General features: G+C 42.9%; 1 protein-coding gene across 1 annotated transcript in view; it reads right to left on the bottom strand.

The window, feature by feature from the left end:
- Positions 1 to 21,314, bottom strand: part of FAM135B (family with sequence similarity 135 member B) — a 353,644-nt gene that overhangs the window by 126,616 nt on the left and 205,714 nt on the right. Inside the window, exon 4 of the mRNA XM_001090012.4 lies at positions 7,352 to 7,491. Coding sequence (XP_001090012.4) covers positions 7,352 to 7,491 — 140 coding nt within the window. The remainder of the gene's footprint in view (positions 1 to 7,351; positions 7,492 to 21,314) is intronic.

The raw sequence follows: 21,314 nt of genomic DNA on the forward strand, positions 1-21,314 counted from the left end.
ACATTTTGCTGAATCCAAGTGCTATAAATAACTTCCTTTCCTAGCTTTGTTTTGCATAATCATGAACCTAGCTTCAAACACACAAGGAACGCATTGCAGCCTCTTGTCACCAGGAAGGGAGGGAGACTGGCAACGTAAGCTTCCCAACTACCTTCTGAGCACGCATTTGCCTGGGTAATGAAAATTCAATGTAAACTCCAGTTTTAAACTTGCTGCAGTTTCCTTAGGAACTGGGAGAGAAATCATTGGCCTGGATAAGCTGTGGCTAAATTGAGCTGGGCTATAACTTTACAATGCTTCAATGAATCTTATTTGCAAGATATTCCAGAATGAAGTCACTGCCTTTTCTAAACATTTATTCCATGGTTGGCTGTTGACTTCCTACCCAACCCCCCCTTCAAAAAGACACACACACACACACACACACACCATACAAACATATGATTTTCCTTTATTCTGCATTATCTCAATTAGAGTCATCATCTCCATTCAAGGGTCATTTTCTCACGAACAGGAAGCAGTTCTGCAAACTAGTAGAAATAATATAAGAAGCTAATATTTACAGAAGAGTTATTATTTGGCAGGCAATAAACTATCATTATAAGTATACTATTTTATTTAACATGGATAAAACTATGAGTTAGGAAAGACTGTCCTGCATTTACCCATGAGGAAACTGAGGCTCCCTGTGGTAAAGGCATTTTCTCAAACTCAGTTAGTGAGAGTCCCACATCCCAGATGCTGTCAAGGGCTCCATTTCTTCAGCTTTCTCCCATGGTCATGTGTGTGTTCTAGGTTGGACGTTCTCTCACTGCTTGATTTCAACTCATAATGGTGACTCTCTTGTTTTCTCCTCCATTCTTAACTACTATCTTGGGATTTGTTGCAGCCTGATAGCTAAGAGAGCAGCTTCTGAAATCAAGATACATGTGTACAACTCTTAGTTCTATCATTTCATATCTATGAGACCTGGGGCCAGTCAACCTCTCTGTTGTTTTCTCATCTGTAAAATGAGAGTAAAATAATTACATTTACTCACAAAGCATTGTTATTGTGTGAATTAAAATTTAAAAATGTACACAAAGGGCTTTGTTTACAATTGAACTGACAATTCTCAACAAAGGTTAGCTATTATTATTGCTGTCATTTTCAACCATAGGGGGCCCGGCCACATGAAGGACCCATTCTTCTACCAACTTCACATAGTGGTCCTGCACGCTGGTCACAAACACAGACTTTATGATCAGAGGGCCCAGGTTCAAACCCTGGCTCTACAACTTCCAGGTGGTATGACTTTAGATAAATGCCTTCTCTAAGTCACTGTATCCTCATCTGTAAAACAGGAGTAGTAAAACACCTCTCACGTTGTCGCAATAATTCAATGAAATATTCCAGACAAAGAAATCAGCACAGCGCCTGCCATACAGCACATACGTTGTAGGTATAAGATGCTGTTCGTTGGGGTTCAATCAGGCTGGTGGGAAAAATATGAAAGATAGTTATAGTAATAGTCAAAAACTCTCTTGGAAGGCCTGAGAGTTTGCACAGCTTCAGATTGCTTGGCTGAAGGCAGCCAGGGTGTCTTTGCAGGAGCCAGAAAGATTAGGGTACAAGCACAGAAGAATGTGGGAAGTTAATCTTCCCATCCTGTTTACTTACATGGGCTCAAGACTAACCTTTGTCCTACCAGGCACACTTGACTGCCTCCTACTTGGTGGCCAGCAGAAGTTTACTACCCGCAAATGGTGTTTACTTTAGGCCTGAGAACCTGGCCTTTAATCTTTACCCTCTAGTGGTGTTTACTCACAACTTTTGTTAATTAGTCTTACTGAATAAATAAGAGCCTCACTAACCCATATGGGCCCAGTCGCAACTGTTTACAGAACTCAGCTTGGAGCCTTTAAGCAGCTCAGACCCTCAGCTGGACTGGCAAAGCAGAATATCTGTGTGTCAGTGTATGTTTATTCATCCATCGCCGAATCAGGGGTCTGCAGGAACAGACCCCCTGCAGCTAGTGTCCCCGTGAAAGGAGCGCTGCCTCCGCTGTTAGTGCTAAGATCCTTGTGATTGTTCTTATAACTCATCCTCAACTCCTTTCACTCCCCAGTAGAAGCTTTTCTTCTCCCAACGACCCTGGACTATTAGTAACTCCAAGCCTATTTCATGCCCAAATCTTAGAGTCAACTTCCATTTATCATTCCTTTCTACATGATGCCTGCCATCTCCTATGCTCAACCTGAACCCAGTCCTAAGGGCTGCACTTGGCGGCCATGCAGCTCACCCTTTCAACTCACACAGTTTCCATTCACACAGTTACGACCTCTGCCATGATGCTCACCAAGACACCATGCGCTATAGCAGCAACTGCCTGTACGCCCTTGGTCTCCTGGGCCCCATTTTCTATATTATTGCCAGACTGACCTTTCTAAATGCCAGGTCTCCTCCTTCTGTCCTGAAGGAGACTCCTACCTTTAAAAAAGGAAAAACATGACCTTCGGCAGAGTCTCTATGGCTCTCCATGCTGTGTCCTCAACCTTCCTTTCTAGCTTTGTGTCCCTGCCAGTTTCCAGCCCATTAGCAACAATGCTTTCTTCCCCAAATCTGCCTTCTGCTTTACTGCTTTTTATGGGCCTTGCTGTCTTCTGTCTCAGGGGCTCTTAACTGGTTACTGTGGAAATCTCGTCCATTTTTCTACTTATCAAAACTCTGAATCAACTCAGGCCCCTCTCTGCTTCCAGCAAACAAAAAAAATAGAAAAAGAAAAAAACCCCACCTCTGTCTGAATCACTAGGTCTGGCATGGGCTCATGAATCTGCATTTTGTATGAGTACTGCCAGGGGACTGTGATGCCGGTGCAGCAAGGAATTACACTTTGGAAAATGCTTTTCCTTTTTAAGCCTATGAAAATGCAATCTTGCTCATAAAATGTGTTTAATATATAATCTTTTCCCCTTCTTCCTCAGAGTGGCAAGCATTTTGTTGTTAATAATTGTATCTGCTTTTTTGCTCTGCCTGCTAGGAGCTTAGCACTAAATGTATGATCACCATTAGCAAATATCCAGAGGGTGTCTGCGCATTTTGGTCCCCTACATTTACCCCAGCCTTTATTTTCCTGTATGTGTTTCTCCTCCACTCTGCCTCATTCCATTGCTAGCTTTTCTTTTTACTATTCTATGCATTTTGTAAGCCTTCCCAAATCTTCTGTGGGATTACACAGAGTATATAAATAAAATATACACACTACCTCCAGACTCACTCTTTGCAACTGTTATTATAACATCTCTTCCTACACCTTAACTTGTGATTAGTTCTGTCCATGGTCATCTCTTGCACTTATCTGTGACCTCAATGCATAACTGAATCTTCCTCATGTCTGAATTTCTGATAGCAGGTGGAATCACGTGTTTGGCGAATAGGCATTTCATAAATGTCTGTGGTTCACAATCATGTCTATGTGTATCCATGAACATAATTTCTGGCCAATTGGCTATAAGCAGTGTTTTGGTTGTCATAAGCAGACTGATACTAACTGGAAATGCATCCATTCCAAATATACAGTGTTTACAGACATATCCAATTAACTTTTATTATCCCTGATTTGTATATAGCAATTAGCTGTGACATTGTTTGCTGCCATATGGATTACCCCCAACACAATAACAAATTATTAGCTTACAGAGATAAGAAATTTGATAGGAAGAAGAAAACAACATGTAATATGAAACAGACTCCCCATTCAACTTGAGAACTAAGGTTGGCTACAACCTCACATGAGTTAAGGTTGAAGGTTGGGAAGGTCAAACTTGAAGGCTTTAAATTGTCAGGGACAAGAACAATTCTCTGACGGAATTAAATGGAGCAATGGCCAGGATACCTGACTAATACCCAAACCCAGCCTCCATCATTGGTTTGTCATAAGCATTCTGCCAGGGTAGCTCTTTGAGATCAATGTCCCAAAGGGCAAAGGCCCATGGGAAAAAATGGAGCACTGATTTCTTATTGGAGTTTGGGGAAGTGGACCTTGAGTTTGCAGTCTGTTTAACTGGGAGTTTATGACCACTCTAGGCAACCTAATGGTCTTGTTTCCTAAACTAAAGGTATCAACTTGAGTCCAGGAAGGAATTAGAGGATACACTCAAAATGAGGACTCTAGGTACAGTTTATTAAAGGGATTATTTACAAAGTGTGTGGAAGATTTAGAAAAAGCAACTAACAGCTGGGCGCAGTGGCTCACCCCTGTAATCCCAGCACTTTGGGAGGCTGAGGCGGGTGGATCACAAGGTCAGGAGTTTAAGACCAGCCTGGCCAACATAGTGAAACCCTGTCTCTACTAAAACTACAAAAAAAAAAAAAAAATAGCCAGGCGTGGTGGTGGTCAGCTGTAATCCCAGCTACTCAGGAGGCTGAGACAGGAGAATCACTTGAACCCTGGAAGCTGTAATCCCAGCTACTCAGGAGGCTGAGACAGGAGAATCACTTGAACCCTGGAGGCAGAGGTTGCAGTGAGCCGAGATCACGCCACTGCACTCCACCTGAGCAACAGTGCGAGATTCTGTCTTAAAAAAAAAAAAAAAAAAAAAAAAAGCAACTAACAATGGCTCAGTTCCTCAAGATTAGTAACCTCAGGACCTAGGCATGAAGAATCAAGCAGAGACAGTGGCTATCAGAACTGGAGAGAAAGCTACATGGAGTGTGTCTCCCTGCCTGGAGCTGGGGCCTTTGGAAGAAGGACAGAGCAAGTGGTATGCTGGTAAAGGTTTAACAACTGGCTCTCTGAAGAAAAATAAAAAAACACTGATTTGTAGCATTGGCAGTTTCTCCTGTGTAAATGTTTTCATCACAATTGACTTCGAGCTATGAATGTGAAGTCGCTAAATAAGGAGTTGGAAAGAAGTCTGTAGCGTGGCTATCAAAAGCTGATATAAGCAGACTCCAGCACACCACTGGACACAGCCAACCCTCCAGGACCCTGCAGGGAAGGAGCCTGGGGAATGAACACTCTGGGCCCATTCTCCTCGTAGTCACCTGCAGAAGCTCTCATAGGCTGAACTCAACGGAAACTAAAAGGTAAAGACATGACTGAGCAGTTCTTGCAGCCAGTCTCTGGGGGCATATAGCAGGTGGGAGAGCAGACAGGGGAAATGGTCAAGTAGTCAAAAGCTAGCCAGCATGGCTAATAGGAGCTTCATTTGTTCTTTTAAATTTTGATTACAGATCAAGTATTTGCAGTCACTGTGATGGCATAAGGGAGACAGGGTCAGGTTAACTGAAGGCTCCAGTGAGTGAGGTGTGCCTTGAGGTATTGAAGCAGGCAACTGTGGTCTAGGCATGATACAGGGAGCCCAGGGCCATCAAACAGGGCGCATGGTGGATGCTTATCTCTGTTTGGAAAGAATAGTGTGCAAAGGGCCTAAAAAGAAGAGATTATAAGTTAAATTCATTCATTCAACAACTAGGTCATCCACTCCATGTCAGGTATCCACAAGTGTAGTCCTATGGCTACTGGGGCACTCAGGATACAAAGAGAGATCCAGTCCTGTGGAGCTTGCAGACTGGGAGAGGGATGACAAAATTCTAAAATAAAAATTGTGCCATTGCACCATTCTAACAAAATCAGTGGATTTCTATTGCCCAAGAATAAGCCCTAATTTCCCTATCATGGCCCACAATGCTGGGCCTCCCTGCTCCATCTTCGTCTCCTGCTCCTTTGCCCTCCCTGTCTGTGCAAGTCACCTCAGCCTTAGTGCTCTTCCTGAAACACCCCAACGTCATTCCCACCTCAGGCTCTTTGTCCTTGCTGTGCTCTCCTCCAGAGCCGACATCTCCCTGAGCTCATGGCGTGCCTGAATCTTCCTCCACAGTTGGGTCTCCGCGATTCTGCACTGGCTTCTCTGGGAGACTCTCCTGTCTGTCACTTGTCCTCCAGGGAATAATCACCTTGGGCGAAGGTTGTGTTGAAAGTTGTGCTGAGTTCTTGACATTCTCAATATCTGAGTATCTGTCATGAGGCAACAGCCAGTCTTGCACAGCAGGACCATCATGAGGTATCTTCCACTTTGGGTACGGTTGTAGCTTCACGGGGCCTCCAGTGAGGGTGCAAACTCCTATACTCTTATCTCCCTCATGAGTGTGTCTCAGAGACTAGGGAGCTGAGTATGTAGCAGTGAGAAGGCTCAGTAATAGAATATGCATGATTGGTTTATTTAATTACATTGTGATATATTGATCTAATATTAGAATATAAGTCCAAAATGCCAGGGATATTTCATGTTCACTATTTTACCTTCAGCACAGAGTAGGTGCTTAGTGAGTGCTCAATAGATTTTTGAAAGGATAGATGGGTTAATGAATAAAGAATGAGTGACGCTTTTCAGTTTTAGCCACAAAGGGGAACCTGGTCACTACCTAGATAACAAAAGATGTGGACAAAAAGCCAAGAAGCCTGAGAGGAGAAAGATAACAGATGCCCAATAGGAGCTGTTATGCACACTACATGAGGAATGCAAGTAGTGGGGGCTCTAATTAGACCTTCCTAAAACAGGAATACTCTTTCAAATAATTCTCAATATATTCTAGCAGGAAAAAGTCAGCTCAAATGTGGCAACAGGTACACTTCAGTGAGGCTAGGGGAGGCAGATCAAAAGTTTGAGCTTCAGATATTCCTTTGAAATGTGTTAATCTGATGAACAGGAAATTTTCAATCAAGTTCCCAACTAATAAAGCGAGCTCCCCAAGGCCTCTGGGCTTGCAGTGATGCTGTTTCTCCTTCATTCGATGCCCTTCCTCTTTCTTTCTCTGGTGAATTCAGCATGTGCATCTGAAGCCAGCTCTTGTGCAAGCCTTGATGAACCCCAGCTTTGTCATCTCCACAGAGATCATTGCTCACATCACCTACCAAGGTGTTTGCTTATATATCTGTTTTCCTGCTAAATTATCAACCCTTTCAAGGTAGAGTTCCTGCTGCCTTCTCCGGTTCTGTCCCTTATCCAAGGGTCCCACATTGAGCCCTGCAAAAAAACAGTTACTCAAAACCACCTGCTGATTGACTCATTGACAGAGGGCCTGAACAGATGCACAAATGGGCAAATGAGGAGGGAAGAAGAGACCCAGTAAATGAGTCAATGGAGACTGTCTGCACTTGAGACTACATGGAACAAGCAAATATATGAATTAAAAAAATGAGTAAAACAACAAATACATAAATAAGTGCATGAGTGCACTAAAAGCACTAATCTCTGTCAGATTTCAGAGCAAATCCATACCTTCTTCTTTCACCATTTACCTAGCAATGAGAGAGAACAGCCATGAGAGGGAATAGCCACTTGTGGCTGGTGGTAGATTCTTGACTTACCCTTTCACCACCTAAGAGCAAATGAACTCGGAAGACCACAGCATCATTTATGGGCACCTCTTCATTCCGGTATAAGATCTGAAAGACCCGGCTGTGCACGGTGCTGTCATGGACACAGGCTGAATGCAGGCTGCTGCTCTCTGCAAAACAAGAATCAGTTGGAACCCATGAACTCCAATACTGTCCTTTACCTGCAGCCCTGTCAGGTGTCTTTCCTGCTCAAGGAACTAATGGTCCCAAGCGGCCTTCCAATTTCCAAAGCTTAAAATCAGTTAATGAGACCTCACCATATGAATATTTCTGTTCATTGAGTTGGGCTGGTATCTCAGAAAAACCTTGTTCCATTCCTTACAAGCAATAAGATCTTGGCTAAGTCACTCATGCCGTGGGCAGTGCTCCTGGGCTGCTATGCAGTGCCTGCTCAACTTCTCACCTGTTCACCTGTGCCCTCCTCTGTGAAGCATTCCATAAACCTCCTCTCCCAGAAACAATGAGGAGAAGAACAGGGACTGAAAGACAGAAAACACCCTTCCTTCTACAAGGACTTCCTAGTGCCCATAGAATCTCTCCCTTCTCAAAGGTGCTGCTTGCACATCATGCATGTCATGAGAACACTCTGTCTTGAGTTTTAGGAAAATGTGCTAATCCTACTGTATAATCCTACTGTATATCAAGTTTTAAAGGAATTGGTTTAGCTCTGTATCCTCCAATGCATTCTAGATATACCATATCCCTAAACAGTACTTCAAAGTTGAGTTATATTTCAAGAAGACAAATCTAGCCAATGCATCCACTGTCCAGGGTTATTTGGGGGAACAAATGGGTGAACTCTTCCAAATTACTTAACACACAAACTACACAGTTGGAGATACATGTAAAAAAAAATATATATATATATTCTAAAATAAATAACACTGTCCAGGGTTATTGTGGGGAAACAAATGGATGAACTCCTCCAAATTACTTAACACATAAACTATCCACTTGGATATAAGTGTGTGTGTGTATATATATATACATATATATACACACACATACACATATACACACAAACATATGTTTATATACATATTCTAAAGTAAATAATACTAATATTTGTATAAGGCAACAATGACCTATTGATTACCTATTTATAACAGGGAACAACTATATGGCATTTTACAAGTTCTAAAGTGCTTTTCAATTGTGGTTACTTTCCTTAATTATCATAACAAACCCATAAGGTAAATTTTACACCAGATGAAGAGACAAAGGGTCAAAGCAGAGGCAGGTGCCTAAATATGTACTTGTTGTGAATGTTTATGTCTCCCCAAGATGCAAATGTTCAAATCTAATCACCAATGTGATTATATTTGGAGGTGCAGCCTTTGGGAGGTAATCACATCATAAGGGTACAGCTCTCACATATGGGATTAATGTCCTTATAAAAAGAGGCCAGAGATCTGTTCCCCTCACCTTTCCCACCATGGAAGGATACAATGAGAGACGTCATCAATCTGCAAACCTGGAAAAGGGCCCTCACCAGAACCTGACCATGCTGGCTTCCTGATCTCAAACTTCCAGCCTCTAGAACTGTGAAAAATACATTTCTGTGGTCAATAAGGCACCCAGTTTATGGCATTTTGTTAGCAGACTTTGCTGGAGAATTGCTATATAATGAAGCATTGTGTAGATTCATCCTCACATCTACCTCTTTAATAAGAGAGAAAATGAAGTCTCCAGTGAATGAATAAAATGCATCTATTTCCTAGCAAAGGGTGGGGACTCTATAAAACAGTACTGAAAGAATTAAATAGTTTGACTGAAATGGGAGCCAAGAAAAAAAAAAAAAAACAGCCCAACTAGCAAAGAAAAATCCTAAGTATCTTGTACACTGTCTCTGGATGGGTCAGTTTTTTGGAAACAGGGACACAGGATCACAGTCACCTCCCAATGCACAGTCACATCTAAACCAGCACCTACCTTGTAGCTTCAGAGCAAGGAATACAAAATATGTAAAATGCCAGGTTATTTCCAAGGCTGCTCAGATGTGCCTGCTCTAAGTTGCACTTTGTCATGAAGGCAATAAAATTACTGGCCTAATGCAGTTCTATTTAGACCTGCTGTATTCAAATTGATGGGCCTATTAAATAAAAATGATTCATGTGTGTAGATGCCTCTCTGTTTTTATTTGCTACACTAGCTCTTTCTATATCACTGTCAAGGCCCCGCTGATCTATAAGCCAGAATGACAACGTGGCAGTGGATGGATGGGGTAAATACCCTGAAGGTCAGAGCAGCCCTGAGCTGTCTGCTACCAGGAGGGACAGCCAACAAAACAGTTCAATCACTTGCTGTCTTAGGCAAGTGACATCACCTCTTGGAACAGCAGCTTTCCATGTGAGAAATGGACACAGCCACACTGACCTTATGGGATCACTGTGGACGCAGAGGATAAAATAGATCAAGCTCCTAAGACCAGGCACGCGCTGGGCATACAATATACAGTATGATGACTTTTTAATTGTGTTTGCAGAGAAAGTTCTGAGTACTTTCTGTTGAATAAATTGTCATTGGCCACATTTTTTATGGGAGATTAAGAGCCTCTGAATTTGAGCAGATTGGCAAACAGACCACAGGGCTTAACGGGTATTTACTGAAAATCACTAAATCCCGAGGTGCCCCATTAAGCCTGGGATAAGGCAGTTTTCATACCTTAGGAGACTTTCTGGGTCAACTCCCCACCACTATTAAATAGGGCATCACATAGAACAGGTGTCTTTTTAACAAGGGAAGGCTCACCAATCACAAGATAACTTCCCTGGGATGGAGATCACTGGGACAACACTCCCTGCTTCATTCCCATTGGGATTCTCCCTTCTTCACCAACAATCCATATCTGGATACCCGGCCCACTATCCTCTCTCCTCCTTCCTGGTGAAATCAGCACCCAGAGACAACCAAAGTACATACTCCCTCTACCCTTAAAGACTAACTCATACTTTGGGAAGGCAGCCTTTCCTAGCTATGTGTTAAATAGCCACTTTTCATTCTAGAGTATTTTTTATGTATTTTTAGGCAACAAGATTTCTATTCAAGTGGTCCAATGAGAAGGTGTAGACTAGAGTCTTCCTACATATCTGCCTTCTTCTTTTGTGTGTGTCAGCCTTGGTACCATGCATAAAAAGAGTTGAGACTTTAAGGGGAAAAAAAGAGATGAAAAGAAAATGGGTGGAAGAAGGAAAGGGAGTGTGAAGGAAAAACAGGAGGGGAGCAGAGAAAAGAGAATACAGTAGAGGAGGTAAGAGGAGCTCTTCAGGTCTCAGCTGCACAAAGAATACATTCCAAACATCTTAACACAGAATTTCAGGCCAGAGGGCAAGAGGAAAAAAAGACTTTTAGGTGCTGTAGTTTCTTCTTCTCCCCCCCACAAAATGAATGATATTAATATTTTATATATCTATACACCTCTAAATGTTTAAACTTTAAATGATGACATTCCCTCAGCTGAGAGCTCCCAGCAGTCCTAGAGGGATCTGTCAGTGTGGAGTATAAAATATAAGTATTATTCTTCTGACAGGGACTCTATGCCCAATGCTCAAACCAACAGCACCTGTAGGGACCATTTACTTGTGGACTAAACCTCAATCTCATTCCAAGAACATAGCCATGGGTCTGCCTGCATGTAGGAGATTCCCAAAGAATCATTTCTGTGCCCAAACCCCAGAAAACAACCCCTTCAATACCCCAGGCCTGAAGCCAGCTTTAAACTCAGGATATACTCAGTTAAATTCCTTTAAACTCAGGATATACTCATAGAGAATCTGCCAACATATTAGAGCCAACAGAAGTGGAAAAGCCCCATTAGACTATGGGTTCCTCAAAGTCACAATGTTAGCTTTCATATGGTTTAGAAAATGCTCCTTTAGTAAGGGAAATCTAAGTTCTAGACTTGTCCCCACTTTCCGGCTGTGTGGCCTTGGGCAGGACTATGGAATCTGAGCTCCACGATAAGAATCTTGCCTTACTTAATTTCCATAATGAATGTGAGGCTTAGGTAAAATGGTGAGTAGAGAAGGATGTTTTTAACTGAAAAATTATCAAAATCCAAACAGATTTTCTCAAAGACTAAAGATGACAACGATTAAGACTCTTTAGGTAGGGTGAATTTTCTGACCCTTTCTAGGAACAGGAAGAACAGAAAATCACCCTGAAGCCAAACTTTATTTTTTTTCTCCAACAATTGTAAGGAATAGGCAGAAGAGAAAGCCACTTTGAAAAAGATATTCATTGTTGTTCCAGAGAAAGACCAGAATAATTTCCTGTAGTCGAGTATGTGCTGTCTAGCTCATAGGGTCATCAAGCCTTCAATGCCAGGGTAGGGAGGTCCAATACATGACCTCTTGAGACTCCCCCAAGGTTGCTACTTTCCTGGAGAGCCTATCACTGGAGGGCAAGTAGAAAAGTATGGATAAGAAACCAGGAACTCCTGGGAGACAGGTAACCATGGTCTTGATGACTTTTCTTGAGGTTGAAAATCAGGGATACTGTTGGACTGGGACAGATGCTTCTCAACCAAGGTGATACTAGTGTCAATCACACAAGCACAACGTGTTCCCAGAAATGAGGCTATCTTAAGAAAAGCTGGGGCCCAGGATGATGACTCCGGATGTTCAGAAATGCTCAGGGCTTCATGGGTAGAAGGTTGGTTTGGCTACATTGTGAGCTGGAAAGATGAGGACCCACCTAACCTGAAACAAAGATTGTGTTGTCAAAAGCAATATTTTAGTTCATTGTGTGTTTCAATAAGACAATAGCACAGACTACATAATTCACAGTGCACAAAATTTGATTGGCTCACAGTTCTGGAGGCTGGGAAGTCCAATATCAAGGTGCTTTCATCTGGCAAAGGCCTTATTTCTGCATCATCCCATTGCAAAAGGCAGAAAGGCCAAGAGACAAAAGTGAGCTGAACTTGCCCTTTTATAAAGGCAGTAATCCCACCCAGTAGGGTAAAGCCTTCATGGCCCAAACACCTCTTAACGGTTCTCACCTCAAAACTGTTACAATGGCAACTAAAGTTTCAACACACATTTTGGAGGGGACAAACATTTAAATCATAGCAGTCTCTAATGAGTTATAACCTGGGAGCTCAGGGTGAAGACCCTAGTGGCCTGTGCAGATAACTGGAGCAGCAAAGCGTTCACCATTGAAGACCCTCAAGCTTCCTCCGAATTCTAAATACCTATGCTTCAATAGATACCCTGTGTGCCAATGAGATGCCCCAGCAGCAAGGGACTGATGAGATTCATTTCTATCCTAAACTAGCATTCAGAAAAGGACCACACTTCACTGAGTCAGCCCAGGGCTTCTGGGATGATGTGACATGGGAAAAGGAAGTGGCATTTCTGCTAACAGGGCATTGAGATATACAAGCACTTACTTGAAATATCTGAAGAGATGCAATTCTGCTCGTACCTTCAATTTTTGAAGCATATCAAATTGGTGACACATCAATAAAGAGCTGTATTTTGGTTGTCATTTTTATTTCTATCTCAAAGAATATAAAACATTTTTCTTGTTTTCTACTTAAAGTACCCTGCAGCACATGGAGTATTGAATATTTTGCTTTCATGCACATGGACATAAGTTCATGCCTCACCTATAATTTTGGATTATTATGTTTGTATGTTTTTGCTATAAAACGTGTTAATTCATTCATTGAATATTTACTAATCACCTGCTATGCACTAGGTCTTGGGCAAAACATTGTGATTCAGCATTGAACACTCACAGGGTTCCTTTTGGGACATCTATGTTTTACACTTGTGTCTGTGGAATAGGGAATGAATATTCCCATTGTTGTCCAACTCCACAGACATCTCCTTGTGTAAATGAATGTTTCATCTTTCCACACACGTTGCATTAGTCGGAATGCCTTATAAGGGCTAATTTAAAATTCTGATTGAGGTGGCAAATTATGTAAAACAAACTGAGTTTGATCAAAGATGTTATTTGTAAATTATGATTGGAAAAGTCACTTTTCTATAATATATAATAAATACAAAATGGTTTTGTTAATTGCAAATTGCTCAATTAAAGCTAGCCTGAGATTTACTGGTCTAAATTCTAGATACCTTATATTCCTTCCATCACTGAGTATAGCCTTGGGTATATGAGTTTTCATTTTATTCATGAGGAAACTCATGATCATAGAGATTGTAACATCCTCAATGTCAAATATAGTAGATGGTACAATGGTGACTCCAAATGGTTTTTTTTTTAATTTCACTCCTTAATTTGTTTATTCATTCATTCATTATTTAACTCAACAACCACACAGGCAATATGTTAGACATAATTCTGTCACTGGTAAAGATAAAACAATGACAAGGAATATTATTCAATATTTAGTAAAGTATTTCCCAACTTTTTTTCTCTCCTCACTTCAAATGCACCATCCATCAATTTCTGTTTAATTGTTTAAAAAATCTGAGAATGACAGAAGAAAGGCTTTGCATATCACTAACACTCAAATATTTAGCAGATCAATCCATCAATCAATTTATTAATAAATGCAAAAATGGAGGGATATGACTTTTGGAAGTTACCCAATGTTTGTTATAGTTCTAGTTTGTGACAGTTCTAATATCCAGAATTTCTGACTCCTAGCCTACTCTACAAGAAAACCCAACTTACAAAGCCGATACCATGCTCTGGCAGAAAGTCCTGTTTGTAGGAGGGCAACTAAACTAAAGAGCCCATTAAAAAGCACCATTTAACCTACTGAAAATGAGAAAGGCTGCTGCTGCGATTCAACAGGAAGCATTCTCTCATCAACATTGACTGGGCTTAATTACTTAATTACAAACCATCGTAACTTACTATTACAATAAGCCCACTAAGCCAGCACTTGATAACACTTTATTATCTAATAACATGTATTGCTCCATAATCTCAAAAGTAAAAGGCCAGTGTGTTGCCTCCAGTACACTCTAGTTGCTCACTACAGAAACCCATTGGATTTCCTTGGATTGGTCGTAACTGCTGAGTGGTCTCAGGTATTTCAGTCTGGATTTCAATAACAGAGTCCAGGGTATGGCCTTGTACCTCATGCTTGTGTAAGGACATAGATGTGAGTTAAAAGACATGGATTTACTCTCAGCTCTGCCATTTATACACTGTATACCTATGAACAAAGAACTTGCTCAGTGTAAGCCTCAGTTTCCTCATCTGTGAGCGGGGGATGGAAGAGCAATACTGTTTCAGGGTTGTGAGGGTTTTACGAGATGACCTATGAAAGTACCTGGCACAAGATGGAACATATAATAGGGGCTCAGACAAATGGAGGGAATAAACATGCTGCTGGATCAATAGGAGTGTGGAGCTGACATGGCTTTTACAAATACTCCAGCATAGAACTTTACCAGCTATTAGTAGAAGTCTCAGTGGAAGTGAGGAGTGGAAAATAATCTGTTTGTTTGTTTGTTTGTTTGTTTTCAGATGGAGTCTCGCTCTGTAGCCCATGCTGAAGTGCAGTGGTGCGATCTTGGCTCACTACAATCTCTGCCTCCAGGGTTCCAGTGATTCTCCTGCCTCAGCCTCCTGAGTAGCTGGGATTATAGGTACGTGCCACCATGTCCGGCTAATTTTTGTAGTTTTAGTAGAGACAGTGCTTCACTATGTTGGTCAGGCTGGTCTCAAACTCCTGACCTCGTGATCCATCCGCCTCGGCCTCCCAAAGTGTTGGGATTGCAGGTGTGAGCCACCGCCTCCAACCAAAGGGAATCTTTAATTACCTTTTGACACTATGAAGAAAGCAGGCCTGGCCCAGGGCAGTGGGCACTGCCTGAATGGAGCATGGAGCATGGAGCATCTCCCAGCTAGTAAGCAGGGAGATGCTGGGTGAGACTTCGACTCCACTGGCCTTAGTTCTTTTACAGGCAAAAATGACAATAACAATCCGACTACACTGGGGAGCCAGATGATGCCTCACGCCCATCTCACCTGCTCTTCCAGCTCTTGTAGATCTTCAGCTTCTCTCTCATTTGCTCCTGCCCCTTCTGGATTCCTAGGCTCCTCCTGCACCTGCCACCTCTCTGTGTTGTAGAACCCCAGGTCATGGTCCCAATTATTTTCTCCATTATTAGCTGTGCTCCTTCCCTAGCATCATTTCCAAGGCTTTCTATGCCACCTACAAGCTGAGCACTCTCCAATGTACAATGCCAGCCCCACCCCTCTCCCGAGTGGGCCTGATCCCTCACCACTTGACATGATTTCTCTGTCAAATAAAGATCAGAACCCTCGTGTGTCCAGTACAAAACCTTTGATTATATTTCCCAAATATGTTCCTCCTCCTGTCTTACCCATACTAATGAAATACTTCCTGGTCATTTAATTCCTCTTTTCCACTCACCTCCTCTATCCAATCATCAGCACATCCTGTGGATTCACACCCAAAACATGGTTCTGACAAATCAAATCCTTTCTACCTCTTTTAAAAAATTTTCTCTCAATACTGCATACTGAAAACCTTACTTTTTGCTTCTACTCTTACCACCTATTTGTCTACTAATATAAAATATAAACTAGATGTTGGCCAGACACGATAGCTCATTCTTACAATCCCAGCACTTCAGGAGGCCAAGGTGGGAGGATCACTTGAGGCCGGGAGTTCAAGACCAGCCTGGATAACACAGTGAGACCCTGTCCCTACAAATTCTTTTTCTGAATATATAAAATTAGCTGGGCATGGTGGTGTGTGCCTGTAATCCTAACTACTCAGAAAGCTGAAGTTGGAAGATCTCTTGAGCCCAGGAATTCGAGGCTGCAGTGAGCCATGATCTTGCCACCGCGCTCTGGCCTAGGTGATAGAGTGAGAGTTGGTCTCTAAAAAAACCTAATAAACAAAATATAAACCAGGTGCCTTTATCCCCTCCTTGCACTTAGAATGAAACCTAAAGTCTGTACTGTGGTTAATTGGCCCTAAATGATAAGTGTAGGAGCTGCAGCCACAGTGAGGACTGAACACAGAGCTGATTCTTTGTGCTGTCTCCAGGCCCAGCAAATATCTATAGAATGCATGACTGACCGAAGCTCCAAGTGGCCTGATCACAGACAACTTGGCAGCGGTGTGTAGTAACATTTGTGGAGGTGAACGGAATCTCGGATGGAGCAGCTAGCTCACTGAGGCTGTCTCTATTTCCCGCTATGTCCTCATGATGACCCAGAGTCCACATCGATCCAGGTTCCCTTGCGAAAGGCGGGCACAAAGGATGCCCAGAATGCGTAACATGGGGCTTTCTGAGAAGGGTACAGCCAAGGCTCCACCGTCAAATCCTGAAACCCGTCCTGTTAATAAGTCATTCAGGAGACTCAACAAATCGGAGACAAAGAGCCTTGTTGATGTGATTCAGGCTTTCCTGAACCATCTGCCTCCCCATATGCTTCCCAAGGAGAACTAAGTATAGCTGCAATCGCAGCTAATCAAATATTTGTCAGAGCTGCAGTGTCCCCACCCAATCACGGTCTCCAGGATGTGCCAAGGAGCACAGAGCTGTTTGCTAATCCACGGTGACCTTGGCCTTAGTTGGAGGTCACAGAATATAGCGGGGAGTTGTGACTACAACAAATAGCAGGGAGCCCCAGAGTCACTGCTGATTAGGGGAGGACAGGTGGTTGCTCTGCCTTTGTCTTCCACAGAGATGGCAGATCCCTCCAGCAGGGCCTGCCCACTCCAGGGGTAAGCTAAGCCCAGCCAGTCCAGAAAGAGATCACAGCCTCAGTCCCTCCAACTCCCTCCAAGGTCTGAGGCCCCCACCAACCCAAACATTGAATGAGTTGTCCCCGTCACAGCACATTCTCACCTGGACTGTCTCCTCTTTCCTCTCTTGGTCCCCTCCCTTCTGTCTATTAGGGCACACACCCACACACCAGGGTTGCACTTGCAGTCTGGAGTAGGGCAGGATATTCAAAACTGGTGACCCAGATAGCACCCAGTCAGAATGCCTGCTAGGCAGGGCGATGAGCAGGGCCTGCCGGTCATCGGCTGCCCTGGTGTAAATCCTTTAGCTATGGATGATAGAGAAGGTGAGGGTCTGCAATGGGGGCCAGGGTAACTGGTCATTGTAGTCCGGGAAGGAGGACTTGAAAAGCTCAGGGCAGTGCCTGTTATAACAACTGTTCATACCAGATGCACTGGCTGAATATTGCTCCTGGTTAAAATGAGCAAGGTATCCCCGTGTCATGCACAGGTCAGTCCTGCTGAGACCTGTCTCTGTAACTCGAGTTTTGTCTTCTCAGCTTCACAGCTTTTCACCTCATTCATTCTCCTTCTAGACTCCAGTGGCAGCTCAGAGTGACCTGAGTTCTTGTCCTCCGGGACAGCAGAGGCTCTTGCAGCTGACATTTTTTCTTCTGTCATTCAACTTCTCTCTCTGCTGCTTATACATTGTGCCAATACTGCAGATACACAGTCTGTCTGTGCGTGGACTTGGAAATTCTTTCAGGGAGAGCTCCCCTCTCTCCAGCTCAAACCTCCTTAGTCCTTGATACCCATGCACTCTTCCAGTTGCCTGCATACCTCAGAGTCCCAGTCCAATGGGTGACCTGGTTTCTGATGGGTCACCTTGACTCAGACTTGGCCCTGGCTGGGTCAAGTAATTAACTCCACACAACAAATGCAGAACAGAATGGTTTTAACCACACTTTTCAACCAAGTTCTAGAATATTTCTTGATCTGTACTTCTGCATGTAAGCCCCTTAACTCCAGTCAAAAACTGGGCCAGTCTCAGGCATAGCCAGAGTATATGGTAACCACACACTTATTGGTGCTGACACTTCAGGGAGTAGGGCCTTGAGAAATGATGCAAGATCCAGCCCATTTCATACTGTCACCCTTTCAGCAAGCTTTCTCTGCCTGTTCAGATTAGTGTGAATATTCTCACCTCTGGATCACACCCATTTACTGCTCAACAACATTCGGCAGGCAAAATATGCTGTCCGTCTCTTCCATGCATCCCTCCAATACACGTACTCCATTGATGGGAAATACTGAGAATTCCAGGGACCTTGCTGGATCAGTAAACACAAGATGCTCCTTGCTTTTGAAGAATCCCCAATATTATTCTCTTCTCTTGAATAAATGTTATGATTTCCTCATTAGTGTCACCTGTTGAATCTTGCCCTTTGACCCCTCAGCAGGTATATGCCCCTTGCGCTCAGCCCCCAGCAATGTACAGAGGGCTGGCCGATAGTGCCCCTGGTGCCTAAACAAACGTTCATGGTTGCCTCTGCACCAAGGTGTTGATGTGAAAATAAATAAGCATAAGAGAACAGGTCATCTGGTAGTTGAATCTAAGCTGCAAAAGTTGCTGCTGAGAATGTAGATCTAGGTGTTCACTGACACTATAGCCAACTGGCTAAGCCTTGGCTGATACCCAGCCAGGTGATACTGCAACTTTCAGAAGGCTCTTTTGACCCCTCGTGTCTGAGAAAATTCTATATCCACCATCTGAAAGTCACAGTGTCATCTGCATGGGTGTCAGCCAAGGTTTAGCCAGTTGGCTCTCGTATCAATGAATACCTAGGCCTACATCCTCAAAAGCAATATGTGTTTGCTCAATGAAACAGATGAGGCAAAATGACTTGAGGGATGTGACAGTGCTGCTTTAGACGACTGTGGTACTGCGGGAGAACTGAGAGGCTCATAATGTTTCCTATTACAAGAACATGATTTTTTTTTTTTTTTTTTTTTTTTTTTGAGACAGAGTCTCGCTGTCACCCAGGCTGGAGTGCAGTTTCACCATCTTGGCTCACTGCAAATTCCACCTCCCAGTTCAAGCGATTATCCTACTTCAGCCTCTCAAGCAGCTGGGACTATAGGTGCCCGCCACCACATCCAACTAAATTTTTGAATTTTTAGTAGAGGTGGGGTTTTGCCATGTTGACCAGTCTAGAGAACATGATTTTTTCTTACAAAAAACAACTTCATTTTCTGTAAAATGGAGCTATAATATCTAATCATAGGGTTGTCATGAGTATCAAATGAGATAATACAAATCAATGCCTAAAATCACTATACATGAGCAATATTGTTCAGTGTTTTAATTACTTCCTTGACTTTTGGGGAGAAGGAGGGTGGGTACTGGCTCATGGTGACTTCCACCATGCCAAATCTAAGCTTCTTTCTGATTAGACCTGGTTAATTATTGACAATTCTCAGAAGTCCTATCACACTGCTTGTCCAAATGACCAATCCGTAAATATTTTTTGAATGTTCTGTTTCCTCTGACATTCTTTTTCCGACTTTTTTCTTCTCATTCACAAAGACTCTGTGTATTTTTCCTTTCCTCAGAAGTTCTTCCCTCAATGCCACAGGCAGAGTAATTACTCCCTTGTCTGTTTCCGCAGCATTTTGCACCAGCTCTTGTAGAATACTTGTTCTTCGGAGCAGCAGTTCTGTGTGTCTTTCTGTAACCAGACTGTAGGCTTCTCCAAGACTGAAGAGTACACAACTCACCAATGAGTTCTAGGATTCTAGTAAGGCGCTTAACATAAGAGGCACATAATTAGTCTTTTTTAATGAATTGATAGCATCATCCTCACCTCAAAAGTCTGCCTGTTTCTCAGTGACCTCTTAAATGCTACTTCTTCTATGAAGATCTTCCCAGCTAGAAGGCAGAATTTAGTGTATTTATAAGCAGCACAGGCTCTGACTCAGACTGATCTTTATTTAAGTTCAGGCTTTCCATGCACTTGCAAATCATTTATTCTTTCGAGAATAATTATCTTCATATATAAAGTAATCATGAAAGATTAGATAAGACAAAGATGCCCATCATTATTATTAAAAACACATATCTTCCCCATGTTTATTCATCTAGCTTTATACCTTTCCTGTGTCTCACAGAGTCCACCTCCAATTTTACCCATGTTAGAGTCACGTTATTACCACCCACCTACTCCCTCTCATCCTCTATTGTTCTGTAAGCTACTTTAGGGCATAGACATTAGGAAATCACTTGAGTCTCTTCCCTGTGACCTGGATCAGACCTGGATCAGATGCTCAAAAAGTTGCCAAATGAGCACTTGAGTGTTAGTCTGGGTAACTTGCTTACCCCCAAAAGAAGGCTGAGTACTCACTCCTATATCTGAAAACTCATGCAACCAATATGGGGACTGGGAGCTAAAAGAAAGTCATATAGTTTTATAAACCCATTTCACAAATAGGAACTGGGGCCTCAGAGAGATGGAGAATCCAACCATCTCAGAGAGATGGTGATTCCACCAGCAGTGGAATCCTGAATCTACCCACCACACCCACGGCCCTCCCTGCTACCCCCAACTGCCCTGATGCTTACCAGGGCACCACAAAATTATTTCCAAGGCTCTCTTGACTCCTTATGTGCAAGAACATTCTATATCCACTATCTGAAAGTTGTAGTATCACCTGATTGGGTGTCAGCCAAGGCTTAAGCCCGTTGGCTTTAGTATGAATGAACGCCTAGGCCTACATCCTCAGAAGCACTTTCTGCAGCTTTAGATTCAACTACCAGATGGCCTGTTCTCCTGGGCTCATTTACCTTCCCATCAACATTATGGTGCAGAGGCAACCACCAAGTTTGCTGTTTAGGCTCCAGGGCCACAATCAGCCGGCCCTTTGTATGCTGCTGGGGGCTGAGCCCAGGGAGCCCTTGACCAAACATTCATTCGTCTGCCTTCCTCAGGATCTCTTGTTATTGTGCAGCTGTTTATTTGCAGGTCTGTATGAGTTCCTTAGAGTTCAGTAGTGTTGTGGTTCATCCCAGCGGCCACAGGACTTGGCACAGGGCTTGGAAAAAGCAAACTTTTAATGACTGTGTTACCCAAAAAAGAATGGGGTTCATTTGCCTGGCAAGTAACAGACGAATCTCCTCAAGAGTGCAGGTTTTGATCAATGGGAGTTACATCACTTGTCACAAGGGAGGAGAGCACTAGGAGTATT

Source organism: Macaca mulatta, chromosome 8, assembly GCF_049350105.2.
Source record: "Macaca mulatta isolate MMU2019108-1 chromosome 8, T2T-MMU8v2.0, whole genome shotgun sequence".
In the NCBI taxonomy this organism is placed as follows: Eukaryota; Metazoa; Chordata; class Mammalia; order Primates; family Cercopithecidae; genus Macaca; species Macaca mulatta.